This window comes from Gavialis gangeticus, unplaced genomic scaffold, assembly GCF_001723915.1.
Source record: "Gavialis gangeticus isolate Ggan-Ray unplaced genomic scaffold, GavGan_comp1, whole genome shotgun sequence".
Classification (NCBI taxonomy): Eukaryota; Metazoa; Chordata; order Crocodylia; family Gavialidae; genus Gavialis; species Gavialis gangeticus.
Genome location: NW_017729022.1, coordinates 139,820,249 through 139,839,474, shown reverse-complemented (window position 1 = coordinate 139,839,474; position 19,226 = coordinate 139,820,249). Strand labels below are relative to the sequence as shown.

Here is a 19,226-nt window from a genome sequence, read left to right as displayed (position 1 = left end):
GCTTTTGAATGCCCAAGTATTATCTAGTGGTATAACCAGATCATTGTTAATCTGTGGGAGAGTGCAATCTCACCAATGGATGCCAGTCACAGACAGCCAGTGCCTTTGGTGGTATCTTGTAGCATAGAATATAGACCTACATGTCTCCCAGCTTAGCTGAGTAAGAGGCTAACACCACACTGTTTTGCCTCAGTTCATCAAGTTATTGCACTCCAAATTAAATTTTGTTCATTTGGTTCAATTGTTTGACCCTGTTCTGTGTCAGTCAATGCTGTGTCTTGTGAAAGGCTGTTAAAAAGGGCTGGGGTTCATGATGGACACATGAGCTTCCAGTGCAGCTCTGATTAAAAAGACCAATGTGATAGTTGATGTATAAGCAGAGGAATATATAAAATAGGAGAGTAGTTGGTTATATTATCTTTATACTCAGCATTAGTGTAGATATTAGAATCCTGTATCCAGTTCTGGTGTCTGAGGGTACTTGTACGCATGACGGGGTTTTAGTTCTCTTTAGTTTGTGTCAATTAAAAACCCACCATTTCAATATAGGGACTTCCGTCATGTCACAGTGATGACACTACCATGGGCAGGCTCTGCCAGAAAAAAAAAAAAAGCAGTGGGGGCCTGATCTTTATTTTTCCCAAAGCCTGCCCTCCTCTCCCACGGCCAAGGGCTGAGCTGTCAGCGGGCCCTGAACTGCAGGGGGAATCCCAAATTCTCTGCAGTGGTGGCACCCCCTGGGCAGCACCTGCCTGCTAACACCCCGCCTGGGTGGTCTCAGGGGGCACCACTGCTGTGGAGGGAAGGACTGGGGGCTTGGCTTGCTGGCAGCTTGTCCCCTTGCTGTGGGAGATGTAGGCAGGCTCCAGGAGAAAAAAAAAAGTGATGAGGGACCTGATCCTTTTTTCCCCCCAAAGCCTACCCGCCTCTCCTGCGGCTGGGGGCCGAGCTGCTGGGAGGCCAAGTGGTCCCGAGCTGTGGGAGGTCCTGGTCCTTCCCTCTGCGGCGGTGGTACCCCCTGGGACCACCCGGATGGGCTGCTAGTGGGCAGATGCTGCCCATGGGCACCGCTGTTGTGCAGGGAAGGACCGGGGCTCGCTGCAGGTCAGGGACCACTTGGGCTGCTGGCAGCTCTCCCTGCAGCTGTGGGAGAGGCAGGTAGGCTCCAGCACCCCGTGCACCATCCCTGCCATCTTCCCAGTGCTTGGGACCGCCCGGGAACGGGCTGGCTTGCCCCTGGGTCAGCGCAGCAACACGGCATCAGGGTGGCTGGGTGTGCTGGTGGTGGGAGAAGGCAGCAGGTATAGTGCACGGGGTGCTGGAAGGCTGCCAAACCCAAGCTTTCCTAAGCATGTCTGGGCTTCCAGCACTCTGTGCACTGTTGCACTTTGTTACATAGCAAAATAAAACACAGCAGATGGGTTTTACCTTGCTACATCATAAGGTCATTTAAAGTGAAATACACTGCTGAACGTGTGCATCACGATGAAATTAAAAAGAAATTCACCACTGCAAGTGTAAACAGAGATGCCAGTAATGTGGCGCAAAAGGGCAATTAAGCCACTTTAACGGCTAATTTTGTCACGTACAAACAAGCTGTGATTCAATAAAGACCTTCTTAAATTGTAAAGAGTCCAGAAAAATGCCACATGGATGATTAAAGAATTGGAACACTTGCCTGATACTGAAGGACTCAGGAGCTCAGTTGATTTAATTTATCAAAGAGAAGGCAAGGAGTGACTTCATCAGAAGCTATAACTATCAACAAGGGAATCCTCTGATAATCCACTTCAGGCTAGCAAAGGTATGACAAGAACCATGAGCTCAAAGTTGAAAGTAGATTCATTTAAACTGGAAGTGAGGCACATATATTTATCACTGAGGGTAATTAATCATTGGAACAACCTACCATCATTGATAATGGATTGCCATCATTAGAAATTATAAACTGAAGTTTAGATTTTTTTTTTAAAGATGTATACTAGTTCAAGGACAAGTATTGGATCTGAAGCAAGAATTAATTCTGGCAAGTTCAGTGCCCTGTGCTGTGTAGTAGGTTGGACTGCATCATCACAATGGTTCCTTCTTGCCTTAAAGATCTTTTAAGCAGTTTTGCCATTCTTATTTGTGGCTTGATACATAGCAGTGCATCTGAAATATCCCCTCTTATATGAAGTCTTACATGACAATCTTGATTACTTCTATTTCTTTATATGCAGGTAAGGCAAAAATGTTAAACTAGGCATGAATTCATCTGTTTTATTGATATCTTTATACCAGTGAAAGATGCAGTTTAACATAACTTCTTTTTGTGTAAATAATGTGCATAATTAACTCTGCTGCATGCTACAAAAATGGCAAACTACTCAAACTTATTGCTTCTGATAAGGGATAAAATTTCACGGGTTTGTTCTGTCACTGTGCCTCTGTTCAGCTCTACCGAAGTGTTTGTGAACTGGGAAGTTGGTCTGAGAAGTTCCTGACTGCATACTTTGCTTACCAGGCCAGTGACACAGATTCATCTCTTGTTCAATATGCATTTTTAGCAGAAATGGGATATGAAGTAGCTCAAAGTAATTCAGCTTACATTTTGGAATCTGGTAAGATCAGTTATTTTCTCTCACATATATATTGAAGTGTCCTGTAAACCATGCTAATTCAGTGTCTTTTACAGAAAAGGTTAAAATTCTCAGGGAAGATCACAAGTATCCATTGGCACTTCTCCTGTGGAAGAGAGCTGCAGCTCAAGGTATGTAACCCTGAGTTAGAAGTAAACTGTTTATAGCTGCCCACTCTTGTTAGTATGAATTTCCTCAGCTCAGGCCCATGCTGCTGCTGCAGGTGGATCTCTGCAGGGAGAAGGGCTTGGGGGGGTGGGCAGGGACTGTACACATGTGTGCATATATGCATGCATGGGTCTCCAGCCTGTCCCTGAGCAGAGCCATGGTGCAGTGAGCAGGGAGTGGATCTGTTGCTGCCACTGCTACTGGTGTTTGGTGGGCTTGGGGGATGTCTGTGTCCATGTCCATATCCAGCTTGGCCCTGAGCAATCATATTCTGCACCCATCCCCTCCTCACCCTGATCTGGGGCAGATCTAGGCAGAACAGGTGCACCCAGCCCTTATTGCATCTCTGTAGAGATTCCAGTGCCCAGCCTGCCCCCTCCGGCAATCAGTAGATGGGCTCCCCTACCTGGATCCTGGCCCCCGAGTGTCCCCAGCTTGGCCCAGAGGTCCCTTCCAACCCTGCTTCTCTGATTCCCATCACTGACAGAGCAGTGAAGGGTTGATTGCTCCCCTGCACCAGGCAGCCAGTCAGAGATGGCTTGCCCATTCAACTGTACTCGGGAGTCTCTGGCAGGCTGGGAAATCCATGGGGCATGCTGGGAGGCATGTGAGAGCTCCCCCTACGTGCTGGCCTTGAGCAGTGCAAGCCCCCCTTCCACCGAATGGAGAATGTCTGTTCAGTTTGAACATGCTCTAACTTATAGCACTTTAAGTTAAGTGCAATATCTAGAGTGCATTTGCCACAGGCTTTTAGAATGTCTATACTTACGACCTCATTCAGAAAGACATAAGCCTTCATAGGTGGCAGCCTACTTTCTCAGATCCTATACTAGCTGCTTTACTAAAATCATCAATGATTTCTCCCCTCACCTTGTTCAACAGTCTCTTTAGTCTCTTTCCACCTAATTCCTGATCATGCTAGTCATTCTTTCCGTCTCCTTGAGACTTAAGCCTCCAAACTCTGACCTCTCTTCTTTCCTTGCTAGTTGAACTCCATTGTTTTTGTCAATTTGTCTATATCCTTTTTCCTGATCTGTTAGCACTGCAGGGTGGGGGTGGGAAGGATTTGCTTAAGTCCCCTTCATACTTGTCTTAGTGATTGAATCTATTTCTCATTGTTTGAAACATCATCTTTACTTTAATGACAACCAAATCTTTTCCAACCCGTTTATTATACCTCCTTCTATAGTTCTAGCTGTATAGCAGGAACTGGAAAAAATCATTAAGGAGTCTATGTTTGATAGGCTTGCAAAAGATAGGATTCTGAATTTCAGCCAGCATGGCTTCGTTGCAGGCAGGTCTTATCTTGCCAACCTCATCTTCTTTTACGATCAGGTAACTCGCCACCTGGATAAGAGAGAAGTGGTGGATATTGTATACCTTGACTTCCAAAAAGCCTTTGATCTGGTAAAGTTCTTGCGAGAAAATCGGAAGATACTGGGCTTAACTGTGAGATGGTTAGGTGGGTAGGAAGCTGGCTGCAGGGTAGGATCCAGAGAGTCCTAATGAACAGATCTGTGTCATCCTGGCAAGAAGCAGGCAGCAGTGTCCCGCAGGAGTCAGTACTTGGTCCTGTACTTTTCAACATATTCATCAATGATTTGTATGTTGGGGTGAAGAGCTCACTGGCCAAGTTCACAGATTACACCAAGTCATGGGGAAGCATGGTCACATGTGAAGATAGGCTACAGATACAGGTGGATCTAGACAGGCTAGCAGGTTAGGAAAGTCAGAACCAGATGAGGTTCAACATTGAGAAATGTAGAGTGCTGGGGACAAACAACTGTGCAACTACAGGCTTGGTAATACCAACCTGACCAGCACTCTGAATGAAAGAGACCTGGGGGTAATAATGGACCACAATATGAGTTGAGCTGGCGGTACGATGCTGTTGCCACAGGGCAAATAATACCCTGGCATGCATCAATCGATGCATCTCCAACAAGACCAAGGAGGTGATCCTTCCATTGTACTCAGCACTGGTAAGATCCCAACTGGAATACTGTATCCAGTTCTGGGTGCCGCATTTTAACAAGGACATGGCAAAATTTGAGTGAGTACAGAGAAGAGCCACCCATATGATTAGAGGCTTGTATGGCAAGCCATATGAGGAAGGGCTGAAGGACCTGGGACTCTTCAGCCTGAAAAAGAGAAGGCTGATAGCGGCTTATCGCTACATCAGGGGAATACATCAGGGGCTCAGTGAACAACTGTTCAGCAAGGCACCCTTGGGGAAAACAAGGAGTAATGGCCACAGACTCCTGGAAGACTGTTTCAGGCTCAACATTAGGACAAACTTCTTCATAACTAGGGTGTCCAGACTGTGGAATAAGATCCCTCCAAGAGCGGTGCAATCACCTACCACGGAAATCTTGCAGAGGAGACTGGGCAGTCACCTTGCTGGGGTCACCTGACCCCCCACCTGTTATTTTTCCTGCCTTGTGCAGGGGGCTGGACCTGATGATCTTCCAAGGTCCCTTCCAGCCTTACAATTTATGAATCTCGTATGCTTTATTATTGGTAACTAAATGTGAACAATTAATTTCCTCTCATCTGCCAGACTAGGGCTTTTCTTCTTTCCCCTTTCTGTCATCAAAATTCCCATGCTTTTCCTTGTCATCGTGACTCTCCAAACTAGATTTGTGTGTCACACTTTTTTTTCCATACACATCTAGACTCTTGCTTAGTCTTATCTGCTCTTTCCCTTCAGTGACCAAAACTTGTCTTTCCTCACTATTTCTGTCACTGAAACCATAGTGTATGGATTTGACAATATCCCTCTCACAGCTTGTCTTCTTACCCCTCTGTTTCTCCAAAATGCTGCTGCCAAGAATGTCTTTTGCCACTTGGTTTTGTAAACCCTTTTGCTCATCTTTCACATCAGATACAAGTTTGTCATTTTAATTTTCAAAACTCTATATGATTCTGCCCCCGAAGACATTTCAGTCTTTATCATTGCCCACTTCCCCTTCTGCTCTCTGTATTTGAAGTGGCCTTTCTAGTAGTTTTTTTTCAAATTATTTTCCTTTGTTATACTCATACGTTCTTCCATGCAACCCATTTAGGACATCATTCCCGCTTCACTATTCTAAATGTGCTTGTGACTCAAATCCCTCCTCTTAAATACATTATCCAGTTTCTGTTAATAATATAAAATCTTAGTCCTGCACATTTCATTTTATTCATTTTAAACAATTAAAAAAAGAAAGTAATTTTTTTAGGGGAGCAAATTTGGCAAAAAGCACAATTCACTCTAGATTTTTTTTGCCATGACTATTTTCTTTCTACTGTTTTCACCAGGCAATGCATTTGCTAGAGTCAAAACTGGAGACTACCACTTCTACGGTTATGGAACTAAGAAGGATTATGCCACAGCAGCATTTTATTACAGCCTGGCAGCTGATCACCAGAATGCTCAAGCCATGTTTAATCTGGCATATATGTATGAACATGGTTTAGGTATTCCAAAGGTAATATGAAGCACATATGGAACATTCATGTGTAAAACTAACAAACAGATGTTGTAATTGAAAGTGTGAGCAGGTATAATTTTGAACTATGCTGATTAAATATTCTGGGTGAGGCACTAGCTCTCATCTGGGAGAAAATTAGGGGAAAAATAATTATTACAATTGTAGAGGAGGATGAAACAGACTCTGATATACAAATATGCATGGAAATAACGCGGTGAGAAACAGCTGAGTGGTCTTCCACCTGATCCCATAAACACACAAATAGGAAGACAGTTTGTGAAAGTTAGTACATTAAAAATGGAAATTCAGATTGAACAATGTGATCAGCCTGTGTGTTTCATAACCACAGGACACCAGTAAGACTATTAGTTTACTCAAATTAAAATACACAGTCAATCAATTTAGAATAAGAACAACAAAGATGAATTAAAAAGATTGGAGGGAAAAAAGGCATAATTTTTCATAACTTAGTTGAGATTCAGTTGCTGCCTTGGAATCATGAAGAAATCCCCAACTCTAATTCTAAGTTTGTAGGGCAAGAGGGGAAAGTATCAGTTTGCTTTAGCCCTTCCCACTGAAAGCCCAATAGTCACTCTGTGCTCTATGAAACAGGCAATCTGTACAGCTAACTGACTTTCAATTAATGTGTGCACTTGTCTTTTTTTCCTCTTTCCTATCCTCTCCTTCCCATTTCTCCATGTCTGGTTATATCCTTTTCTATTTGTGGCTTCCTTTTCTTTGCCTCTATTAATCTTTTCCTGCCCTATATTTTCCCATTTCCTCCTGGATCTCTGTCTGGCTTCCCTATCTCCCGCAGCACCCTCAGATTTTCTACATCCTGTCCTATCTTTTACCTTCTCCACCTCAATTTCTTCCCTTGGCCTCTGGCAAATGTGACATGTATCATGCAATTAATGCAAGTTTCATGCTTTAAATGGTAACATACCAGATATTCATTTATTACACAACTAAAAGGGCAAACCTGCCTCAGAGAAGTTATTCACTGAATGTCTCCTGTCCTGTCCTGCTTATCAAATAGTGGGACCGGGAAGGGGGAGCCCCTGGATCTGAAACAGAAAGGTGTGTGCACAGCCCACAACTGGGAAAGCACTCCACAGTTCTGGGGCTGCCTGCACACCCTTTTAAGTGCCTTGTGTGGGAGCAGCCCAAGACACAAGACTTAGACTGTTTGTAGGCCACAGAGTTTAAGGGGAATGCTCCTGCAGCCCAGGACCCACCAGTGCCCCAGGCTGCCTGCAAACCTGGACTTCTAAAAGGTGTACAAGCAGCTTGGGAGGGGTCACTTCCCAGTCCTGGGGCTGCCTGCATCTCCTTTAAAGGCAGCAAGGGTGAGGGGGCAGCCTGCAAGCTAGCAACTTGAAAAGAGCGCTAATACTGGAACACCAGCAGCCCATTAAAACACAAGTAAGTTAAAAAGGCTCACGAGTCTGTCAGGGAGCCTGTAAGGTGATGGGGTGAGGGCAGATACAGAGCAACCCTCTATCACCTACTGGCTGGAAGGTGTTCCTTTGTCAAGCTCCAGCTTTGGACATGAGCTTTATTTTTGATTGAGCTACAAACTTTGTAGCCTGACAAAAGTAATGTCTTGTAAACGTCCCTGTCCTTGATCTGACTTATTTGCAAGAATCCTGGCCTAGGTCCTATTATTGGCTCTTCTGTCACTCTACTGACTGCTCTTTCCTCTTGTGATTCCACTCCTCCATTTTCTTGGAAAGTAAGGTTCTGCTGCTACAGGTATAGAATGATAGAATCATAGAAGTAGGGTCGGAAGGGACCTTGTAGATCTTCAAGTCCAACCCCCTGTACAATGTCACTACAAATATATTAAATCAAAAATCAGGTACAAATATATTAAATCAAAAGAGGATTGATGAGGTTTTGGTATACCCTACCATAACTCCAGATGATGCCATGGTGTGGCTGGTGCCTTGTAGCCAGCTTTTGTAGCTGCACAATGGGATAAGAGAATGCTTGGAGAAGGTGGGCAGGAGCTAGACTTAGAGGACTTGCTATCCATTATCTTACTCTGTTGTAGTCTACTCAGAATGCCATGGCACTTGGGAGAGCACTTCTTTTTAGATGACACCCTTTAAGTCACTAGTTCTGCCACCTATGCATATTCCAAATTACGGTGGCTCCTTTTAGTGCACTTTGTTTGCTCCTCACTCTTGGCAGCCCTACAAGCTACCCCAGCTATGGTAAAAAGAACAGAATTCGATTCCCTCACATGCAACAAGAATATTTTACTAAATTGTCAAAAGACTCAGCAAAAGCAACGGAGCTGTTCAAGCATAACTGCAGGCATCATTCAGTCATCAAAATCTTTATTACTGGTGACAAGAAGCAAAAGACAGTAGCTTGAGTTGTATCCCAGGGTGAATGTAAAGGACTGGCAGAAACTCATAACCTGAATGCATAGCAAGGATAAATACAGGTCACTATCAGTCATTTTTCACAGTAGAGGCCCATCTGATAGCTTTTCCCATTTTTATTGCTTTTCTTTTCTTCTTAAATTATTTTCCAACCTTTGTCCTTTGGTATATAAGCAAAGTCAGGGACAGCTATGAAAATAATGCCTAGTCATAGTGAAGCATGCAGTGCAAGAGACAGCTTGCTGCCAGAAGTGCTGTATGTCCATTCAAAATAGTGTTGTTATAAGCAAAGCTAGCTTGTTATAAGCAAACCTCTCTTTCATGGGACCCATGCTATCAGCAAGACAGCACTGCCTTGGCAAACTGAACCTCCAGGACCTGAGAAGGCCAGGAATCCACTGGGATGAAACGTGATACCTGTGTAAGCTTGCTGGGTTAAGAACACATCCTCTACCCCTTATTGAGGCTTCAAGCCCCTGCTCAGGGTAGCATGTAGTAGTAGCAACCATTTAAGGGTTGGGTTTTTTTCATTCTTTTTCTGCTCCTGGGGAATTTTGCAGCTAGCTTGTGCACAAAATTACTGATATGGTAAAGTAGTGCTAGAGTGATATTATAGCTGTGATGGTCCAGGAGTTATGTGAGAGGGAAGGGTTTCTCAGGTTGTTATCTTTTATTGGACCAACTGCTGGGTTGGGTTAGAAACCTGAAGAAGAATGTCCTGCATTCAAAAGTTTGTCTAACTCTATCCCAACTATGCAGTTGGTTCAATAAAAGATATCACCCTTAGATATACTTGCTTCTTGCATAAAATGATAAGAGCAACCATGGGAATTACATATGCAAAAAAGCTGTTATGTGAGTAATGGCTGTTTGCCCATGCTATTACGTTTTCAGGATAAGCACTTGAGATCTGGTCTTTATTTTCTTTGCCCAAATGTATTCATGTAAAAATCTCTTGTGAAACAGAGGTCACTATTTGCAAGAATGATACAGCCTTCTAGCTGAAAAATTCAAAGCACTTAAAGTATTACTAAGTCCAAGCAAATAGTAAAAAACATCCACAGACATATGCATTTCATTGAATTTGCTCTGGTTACATGGATCCTCATTTTGCATTAGCTTATTTGCATAGATGACTTTGGAGCCAGAATGAACTTCAAGAACCTTGAGCCAACAATGATGTGCACTTAGTTAATGAACAAAAACAAGATCATGGGATTTATAAAAGCAAACAACTCATCAATGCAGCTTGAAAGTAGAATAGCAGTAGAAAGCTCTTCTTGCTGCAGATGTGGGTGAGGGAAGAAACACAAGAATGGTGAATAAGTTCCAACATTTTGTACGTCTGAAGAGACTGAACCTGTGTTGCAGCTAATCTGTCAGAAGGCAATGAAAATAAGAAAACTGATTGTTATTATAGGCATGCAACAGGGAGCAATCTCATCCAGGAGTCCTTCTTTCCTTTTGTGCTGCTTTTCCTCAGTCTTTTGAATTTCAGTGATGAGAATCAGGCATTCTGTCATGAACAGGGCATAAAGCCTGATGCAAGAAATTTGCTGGCCAACTTCCCCTCTTGGTTGAGCTTCCTTTCTCCATTCACCTTTGCTTCCTCCCCAGATCCATTAACACACACATACAGCTACACATTTGATAACTTCCTATGGTGGGTCTCCCCTAACCCACCTGTATGACAGCCTTAGTCAGAACCTTTTTATTTACAATGCCCTTCTATGCAGTTTTATTCTCTCACAATCACTGTGCACCACAGACTGTAGTAGGAGCCATTCTGGAGCAGGGAGGCTCAAACGTTGTGTTAACAGAAGCAGTATTTTCTTCTTAAACTTTAAAAATCAAAGGTAAAGGCAATCAACCATCTTCATCCTTGTTTTAAGCTTCCTTTCACAGATGGGTAAAGGTTGTCAAGTGATAACACAGTTGTTTAATACATCACTTGCACACACTCATAGGCACTTAACAAAAGGAAAGACTGGTTAGAGACATCAGATCTTGTACTACATGCCAAATACGTCACCAACAAACAGATGCACATTCTGTTACAATACAAAGTGTTAACTGGCCCAGGGGTTGTTGGCTTTTAGTGCATTTTTATTACTATTTAAGCACCTTGAAGGGAAACACTGCTGAGTGAGAAATACCATATTAAAAGCAACATTACTGGAGAGAAGAGTTTTAAGTGTAGTGTTAATACATTCCAACTGCACATGAACACCGCTAGAAGAAGTGTCAATAGAAAGACACTGATTTGTGGTAGAAGTCTGTGCATAGCCTTGAATAGGTGGCTAACATTAATTAGCCTTAAATGAATAGGCCCTAATCCTGGCATTTGACTGCTGTTCCACACATACAGAAGCTGTTGCACACGGGCCACAGTTTGCATTTCTTTTAGAAGAGGCAAAAAATAGTCTTTAGTTTTCCATGCTTTTAAAGATTGTGTGAAGAAATATGTATTCTTTGCAGACTCTTAATCTGACCTCCCCACCCTGGACATTAAGCAATGTTTTCTCTCTGATCCTGTACTGAGAGAGAGAGGATTAGATGTTTACTTTCTGTCCCTCCCTGGCCCATACAAATAGACAGGAACAGACATAAGCATTACACTTCTGTATCAGAAACATCCAGGGCAAATGTTGGGGTGGTTTAGACATGGATGATCTTGCTTCTGGCAGGATGTTTAAACAAATTGACCCGCTGAGTTCCCTTCCAGCTCTATGTTTCTATGATATACACATCACATTTGAAATGGAAGGCGTCATAAACGGAAGGCCATTCTGCTGGGAGTTTTTCTCGGTGTCTCAGACTACCCAAAGAAAGCTGTCTCTTGCATAGAGTAGCTGCACTCATACAGTATCGAGCTTTAACAACTATTGCTTTTCAAAGCACGCTAGGTGATCTTTTACATAACATAATAATTAAATACCTTGAAATGGTCCAAGACCTTAAACTTCATTAGATGTTCTTTGGGAAGCCAGTAGAAGACAGGTTTGACATCCTCAAGTGGCATGTTCTGCTAATGGGGTACAACAGCACCCTGCTAAGTTTTTAAAGGCAAATTGCTGGAGTCCAGGGATTTGGCAAAAACAATGCAGGACAAAAGCCAAGTGATTGGCATTTTTTTGTACTTAGTGTTTTCTCTGCATGGACATTATCATCTGGACTTGTGCATTTTCTTACTTTTAACTGGTTGGGTTTTGCAAGTGATGGAAGGGTGAAAGTACCAAACCTTTGCTTGCCTTTGAATCTGAAAGCTTTAATTCCCAACTTCCTCCACATCACATTAGCAACTTTACCTGTTATAATGGAGTTACACTGGAATAAAGCAATGGGTCATTCAGTCCCAAAGTCACCAATGCCTGCACTGTTACCTCTGAGACTATGTGAATAATAGTGCTTTGTGCTTGTCTCATACTTAACCCTTGATAAAGGTAAACAGACATTCTAGTTTCCACCTTATAGCTAGCCTAAGGTTAGAGAGATTGACAACAAACTGAGAGAAACACTTTGGATAATACAAGGATATGCCATTTCAGACATAAGGGACCACTTCAGACCATTTTCTGGTCTCCCCTAAATTTCCTGTTACTTTTGGCAAGTCTTTTCAGTTACTCTATCAATGCAATGGGCCTGTACATATATTGCTCCTATAGCAAAGGGGTTTTCTTTACCTTTAAGACTACAGTTGTACCTATGACAGATTACAAACCTCTGTCTAGACCAGTGGTTTTTACTTTTTTTTCCATTTGTGGACCCGTAAACATTTGAAGGGAGGTATGTACCCCTTCGGAAATTCTGAATGGAGGTGCAGACACCTGTAGGTATTGATGCTTTTGATTAATCATAGTCATCTTTCATGGAGTCCTTATATGTAGTCTGTGGACCCCCAGGGGTCTACAGATCACAGGTTGAAAATCACTAGTCTAGACTATCGACCCCCTAAAGTAAATCTTCATAATAGAAGCTACTAGGAACTTGTGTTTTGGGAGAAGATGCAATCACCTGTACTTTCATTACTACAGCTGTCCAGCACTTCCATTCTAATACTTAAACCACCTCCTCCGTTTTGACTCAAACAAGCTGTAAAAGCAGTATAGCTAAGGAAGGACAATCTTCACCCACAACTGGAAGAACAGAGTAGATAAAGAGTTTTCGTTCTTCCTGTTTAAACCTTGGCCTGCTTTGTCCCCATTTCTTAAGGATGATGCAATAAAACCAGAAAGACCTCTGTGTAAAGAACACATTCTCCAACTTCATATTAGTAAAAAGAAACCCCTATGGTTTTCTTCCCAACTTTATCTCCATCCCCTGCCTGTGTAAACAATAACGGTTGGTTTCACAAAAGAAGTTTAACAGAAAGTCAAATCAACTGTCACTTTAATGACAGTATGCTGTCTTCCCATTATGGTTTTTTGTTAGTGTTTAAGGTTTTTGAGGTCTATTCACTCCCTAGGGTATTGAATGCAAATTTGAGGGTCAGGGCCTGTAACAACTACTTCCTGCAGATCACTGCAGCTTAGTTGTATCTTTCTAGGCTTTTATGACTGACTAGCTAACTGCCTATCAAGAATGATGGGGGGCAGGGAGGGAAGGACAGACAGATAGACTAAGGCTTTTATAATATCAGAATCTTTCTAGGCTTTTATAACTGACGGGCTGAGCTGCACCATTCACTCTTAAATCTAAGCATGATGAGAACTGGATTGTTCCCTGACACTCACAAGAGACATGAAGCATCTCTGGAGAGTAGAAGGTGCTTGTTGTTCTTCAGATTTTGTTGGTCCCGGCATTCTAGCATCGTGGACCAGGTTGTAGGGAACAGGAAACGTCTTTGTGCGACATCTTGCAAATGCCACTGTAAGTCTTGTCCTAGCAGTATTATCTCTGTTATCCAAGAATAGTATAATTTTACAATAATCATACAACTGTATCTATGCTCCTTAATCATTGGTAAGTAGAAATTTGGAGACAGACCTGAAAAAAACCCCAAAAACGGGAAAAGTGGGTAATATGCAGCCTCAGCAACCAACCAGTCTAGCCTGCTTATGCCAATGCCCTTAAAAATTCTAGGATTTTACTGTCTTGATTTATATTTTACTGTTCTGCTCAGAAAGTACCTATTTGAGCCTTTTATTTATGGACTTAATTAAACTAAACTGATACATCTAGTCATTACATTTTGTAAGGAAACTAGATAATTGGGCTGTTGTGTTTTTATCTTTAAAAATAAATTAAGAATTACTGCTTACTTGGAATAATTTAAAGTGTCTCACTGTTTGCCTTTTGTAAGTATCCATTAACAAATGCTGACTTCCACTTGACTTCCTATTGAATTAAATAGGCCATTTATATACACAAGACAAAGCAACTAATCAGTTAGGGGCTTGAAAATGAATTTGTAGAAGGCAAGCACATAAATTAATGTTAAAATCCATTTGCCTTTTGCCAAGATTCCTTTACAAATTAGTCTCAAGTATTATATTTATTAGGGCATGTGGATGTGTTTCAGAGAACTCACTGCTCTCCAAGAATAAGCTTATAAAATACATTAAAACAGACAAAGCTATTTAACAATTTATGCAAAGCAGAAACTTAGAAGGTTGACTAGGGGCTAGATCCACAAAGTGAACTTTACCACAAGGCTGAACATTATAGATTTCACCTTTGTGAAATCAGCCAGGCTGAGTTAGACACCCAGGCTCCCTATACAGTGCACAAAAGAATTGGATGCCTCAGGAAGAGATCTATAAAACAAACATTGAATGAGAAACCACTTATGCTAGCTTATAGGATGCCAAGACATGCAGTAGTTAAATTTTGTGCCTCTCTAGGGCATAAATGTATAATTCTCTTTCCTCAGGATGCATCCCTGAGTCATCTTCTGCAGTTAGGAAGCTACTAGTACACCAGCACCCCCCTGCCCCAATAACAGCTGGTTGCTACACCCCCATCCTCCTTTTACAAATATAAAGGACCCATGGATATAGGCAATCCACTCTTGCTTCTGCATGAGGGAATTTAACCCCGCACAGCCAACCTACTCACCAGACTACTGCATATTCTGCTCTTGAAGCTGTCACACTTGATTAAATATTTAATGAGGCTGAGACCATGCATGACCCTCTGGTGTAGTAACTGAGGCATTCACTTGGGGTAGGAGTGAGTATTACATATACATTCCTTTTAGGAAGAAGAGAAAGTTGGGTCTAGGTCCCCCATATCTTAGATGAGTGCTCCCAATACTGAATTGCTGGAGAAAGGAGGCATGAAATCACCACCACTACCTTCTTCCATACCATTCATAGAGTGTTTGAACCTTAGGTGCAATCTAAGAAAAGCTACTGAATTTGGCCCTGCAAACATGATAAGCTCAGGAATGACTAATTTATGAATCCTGACACTCGACAGGTACTTATCTCCTCAGCAATGTCAAAACTGATGCAATTCTGCCCATGTCCAAAAATAGAACTTGAGGAACACATGAAACTTTACTTACAAAGAAACAGGCACTGATGGGTGTTAGGCAACCCAGAGTTAAGCAGAAACTGAGTTAAGATTTTGAGGATCTAAATTCTGGACTAGCCACCTTGGAAGTTAGGTGCCTACATCCTTTTCTGGGGCTAGCCCTAAGAGTCCAATAGAACTTGCATTGAAGTTGGTGAATTTTCGCCAACTTCAGGGACAAGGTACTGATCTTAAAGATACCCTGTAGATTCAAAATACTGGATTTTATGGAGGGCATTTTCACATGAAAATAAGCTGCTGCTGATAGTAGGAAACATACTTCAAAGAATCCACTTATTTTTGTGGGGGTGAGGAAGGAATAAGTTACTTTTTCTTCAACTAAAGTGCTGGGAGGTGGTGGCGCAGGGTAGGAGGTGGCAGCGCTTCATCTCCACCTGCATGCACGTACCTCTTATCCCCTTTCCGCGTACACCTAGCTGACAATCCCTGTTCTAAAGTTTATGTCTGGTGCCTCTAAACTAAAGTGACACCCTGTAACTGAGACATAGAACAGTATGGATAAAAACATATTACTTCAGAACTAAGAAATTACTCTTAGGTATCTAACAACCCAGTTCAGTTGGTTATGGAACCCAGATTCTAATGTTATTGGAGAAAAAACTGAATCTGAATATCATATTAAAGCCCCTCAGTAAATTCTTCAGTTTTTCCAGTGAATATATCACTTCTGAACTTCAGATCACATTATTTTGCAAGCAAACACAATAAAGCACCAACAAGTCATCTAATTGCACTAATAAAAAAGGACACCTTTCATTTTTTAGGATATATATTTGGCTAGGATGTGGTATGCTGTTGCAGCAAAAACAAGCCCAGATGCTTCCATTCCAGTGTTCTTAGCAACTTTGAAACTAGAAGTTACTGTTCTACTCAGAGGAATGAAGTTTTTCAAGGTAAGTATGGATGTTGACATACCTAAATGCTTTCGCAGGTCTAGATCTAATACTGCTTTTTATAATTAGCATTCTTTTTGTACCTATATGCCAGATTCTAGATAGAGCACCAAAAAATATTTCCATAAAAGCAGGGCCAGCATTTAAATTACATGAACCTTCCCAGTCTCAAAACTCAACTGCTATTTGCACTGATGTACTCCACGCAAAAGGAAACTTATGTTTAGCTGTTAATTCAAGCATGACTTAAAATGTATCTAAGCTTTCAGGTGAGAACAAAAACCATAACAGGTTAATCTGATTAAAAGGCCTGACAATAAATGTCTTTACTGCATACAGAGCATCAGCATTTGAATACTTGGTTCACAAGGCCCAAGGTGTACAGCACCTTGTGAAGAAAGAGAAGCCCTTGCTTGTTTTTAAGACATCTTGCAACAATTCAGTGCTAATGAGTAGAGTGGTCATCAATCAACAGTAACCGACTTCACAATTATAACCCTCTTCTACTATTGATTCCTTTACTTTCTTGTCTGACACAAAGAGAGACAGCCCTGTTATTAGTCATCTTCTATCCTCAGTTGTCCCTGTTTGGTAGCGTTTTGAAGGAAACACTACTGCTTTGCCCTCTGCACAGAGCTAACTAAGGGAAGGATGTCAGTCTGTCTACTCAAAAGGAACAATAAAACAGGATCCAAGGTCTGCAAACACAACCTTGGATCTGTTTCCCTGGAAATAGCAACTGGGGGTACCTGTGCTTCATCCAGCCCTGGTGGTACCTGTGCTTGTCTTGTGCATCCAAGTTCGCTGGTAATTTCCCCATCGTAGCAAAAGGTTGGGTGTTGTCCTGGGGCCAGGACTGTATTTCTCATAACAGTTTCCACAGAGAGAAAACTAAAACGTAAGAGCATATGTCTGTTGCACAGAACATGTGCTTTATTAACCTGTGCTTACTATGTTCCATAGCTTCCTTTAAAGATAGTTTGATACCACATCTAAAGCCCACAGTGAAGATGCAGCATAAGACTTTCACTTTGTACTTTGGAAAAGTCATTCCATTTTAAGTATAAGAAATGGTCTTTACTGCTTTGCTAACCTCTCCCTTTCTGCTCTAAACAGATTATTACACAATGGAAACTGTCAGAACTTGGACCGCACTGGGATCTGCTTGCAGCGGCAATCATAGTCATTTTGCTTCTTCTCTTAATTAGAAATAGGTACAACTAGGCCAACATTACTGACAAAGTCTTTTGGCAATTACTCTTCTTTATATTCTGAACTAATAAAATGTGTATTACTAATTTTTTCTACATTCTGTTTCCAAGACATTAGTAACATAAAAAACACACAGTAAATATCTCTGGAGTGAGAGGAGAGAAAAATCAATAACATTTTAAGAATGGGATTTCTTAAACAGGCAGTTATATCACAAACAAAAAACCTGGCATATAACAAAAGCTTCTGCTGAAAGACACAGGACACGGACACACACAACATTTGAAGCTCTTCAAAGTGCAGCTACACTCTAGAGCATCTAAGAAAGAAATGCTTGAGCAACAAATGGCCATTATAGCTCCCTACTGCATGCGCTGGCAAGAGCACTTCAAAACCATCAGAGCTCAAAGCAGCTGTGTGCTCTCCAGACAGGAGGTGCAACAAAGGACTGAAGCATCCTGACTCTGTTCCCCCAGCTGGGGGCAGTCAGTGAGCTCTTTACATCCCCTGCTCTGCAGAAGAGCTGACTGTCCATGAGTGCTCTCAAGTGCCCCATCCCCTGCCTCCCTCTCTCCTACCCCCTTACCCCAGGATAAGGAGAGGTATGGGGGTCTCTGGTCTCCTTGTTCTGGCAAGGTGATGCAGGGTTTCCAGTCTCCTGAGGGTGCACTCAAGGAGAGCAGAGGCAGAGCTCACAGATGGATGCTTGTTGAGTCTGTCCTGGTCTTCCCCTGGGGCAGGGTGGGTGGAGAAGAGCAAAGCATTGTGGGATGCTGGAGGACCAAGCCCTCCTGTTATACTCTGTAAAGCATACACATATAACAGGAAACATTTTGCATTGAAATGCTTCTATATAGTAGTTGCTTCTTACAAGGTTATCTTGGGATCATTCCCACCATTTCTGAAGCACTCCAAAGGGCGTGTATGTTCTGCTCACTCCCTGAAGCAAACATTACATCTTTCTGCACCCACAGGCACATGCCCATTCACCAGCTAGCCCAATGCTTAGAACTGTAGAACGCAGTGAGATTTCAACAGAATTTTTAAAAATAAACTATGTAAAACAATATCACTATTAGAAGAATGAGTGAATAGTCCTCCAGAAAAAAAAAAAACATGGATAAAATAAAGATTGCAAGTGTGGAATTAGAGAGCCAAAACCTTTTAATTACTGTGAATGCATTCATTTGTTTGGTTTCTGCAAAGCAAATTTGCCATTAGTCCATCTTTCAGTCACGGACAAGATTCACTGCAGTTCTTTTATAAATATTGCTCAACTAACCTAGTGTCATTCGCAAAAGCATCCATCAGCCCAGATAAATCCTGATCCTCTATTTGCTGACTTCAGTGGCAAAACCTTCCCTAACATCAGTGGTGCAAGATCAGGTATAAGGCTCCAGCATGGGACATTGAAATTAATCCTTTTTTCAGGCAGAAAAGACTTATGTATGCATAAAACATTCCTAACTGTTGTACATCCCTTGAAGATATGCTAACTTATGTCAGACTACCAGTTCCTTCCCTTGAGGCTTTGCACAAACACCACTTCCATCTCTCCTATTTAATGCAAGAGCTAGAAATAGTATTAGACAATACCATATTTCAGCTCCTTTCTGAAGAGTTTTTCTTCATGCATAGCTATTGTGTCATGAAAAAAGATCTGATTCTGGAGGCCACTCTGTTTCATAGTTTCTAGGGTCGGAAGGGACCTGAGAAGATCATCTAGTCCGACCCCCTGCCATGGCAGGAAGAGCACTGGGGTCAAATGACCCCAGTAAGGTGGTCGTCCAACCTCCTCTTAAAAACCCCCAGGGTGGGAGCCTGCACCACCTCACTTGGAAGCTGGTTCCAGACTCTAGCCGCCCTGACCGTGAAGTAGCACCTCCTGATGTCCAACTTAAACCTCCCCTCCGCCAGCTTGTGACCATTGTT

At 42.2% G+C, this 19,226-nt stretch overlaps 1 protein-coding gene across 2 annotated transcripts in view; it reads left to right on the top strand.

Annotated features, from left to right (window-relative positions):
* Positions 1-17,378, top strand: part of SEL1L2 (SEL1L2 ERAD E3 ligase adaptor subunit) — a 59,372-nt gene extending 41,994 nt beyond the window's left edge. For both annotated transcript variants that reach the window (XM_019516248.1, XM_019516247.1), the window contains 5 exons: positions 2,435-2,600; positions 2,675-2,749; positions 6,087-6,256; positions 15,954-16,082; positions 17,199-17,378. In XM_019516248.1, the coding sequence (XP_019371793.1) occupies positions 2,435-2,600; positions 2,675-2,749; positions 6,087-6,256; positions 15,954-16,082; positions 17,199-17,306 (648 nt within the window). In that variant the 3' untranslated portion in view covers positions 17,307-17,378. The remainder of the gene's footprint in view (positions 1-2,434; positions 2,601-2,674; positions 2,750-6,086; positions 6,257-15,953; positions 16,083-17,198) is intronic.
* Positions 17,379-19,226: the final 1,848 nt, after the last annotated feature.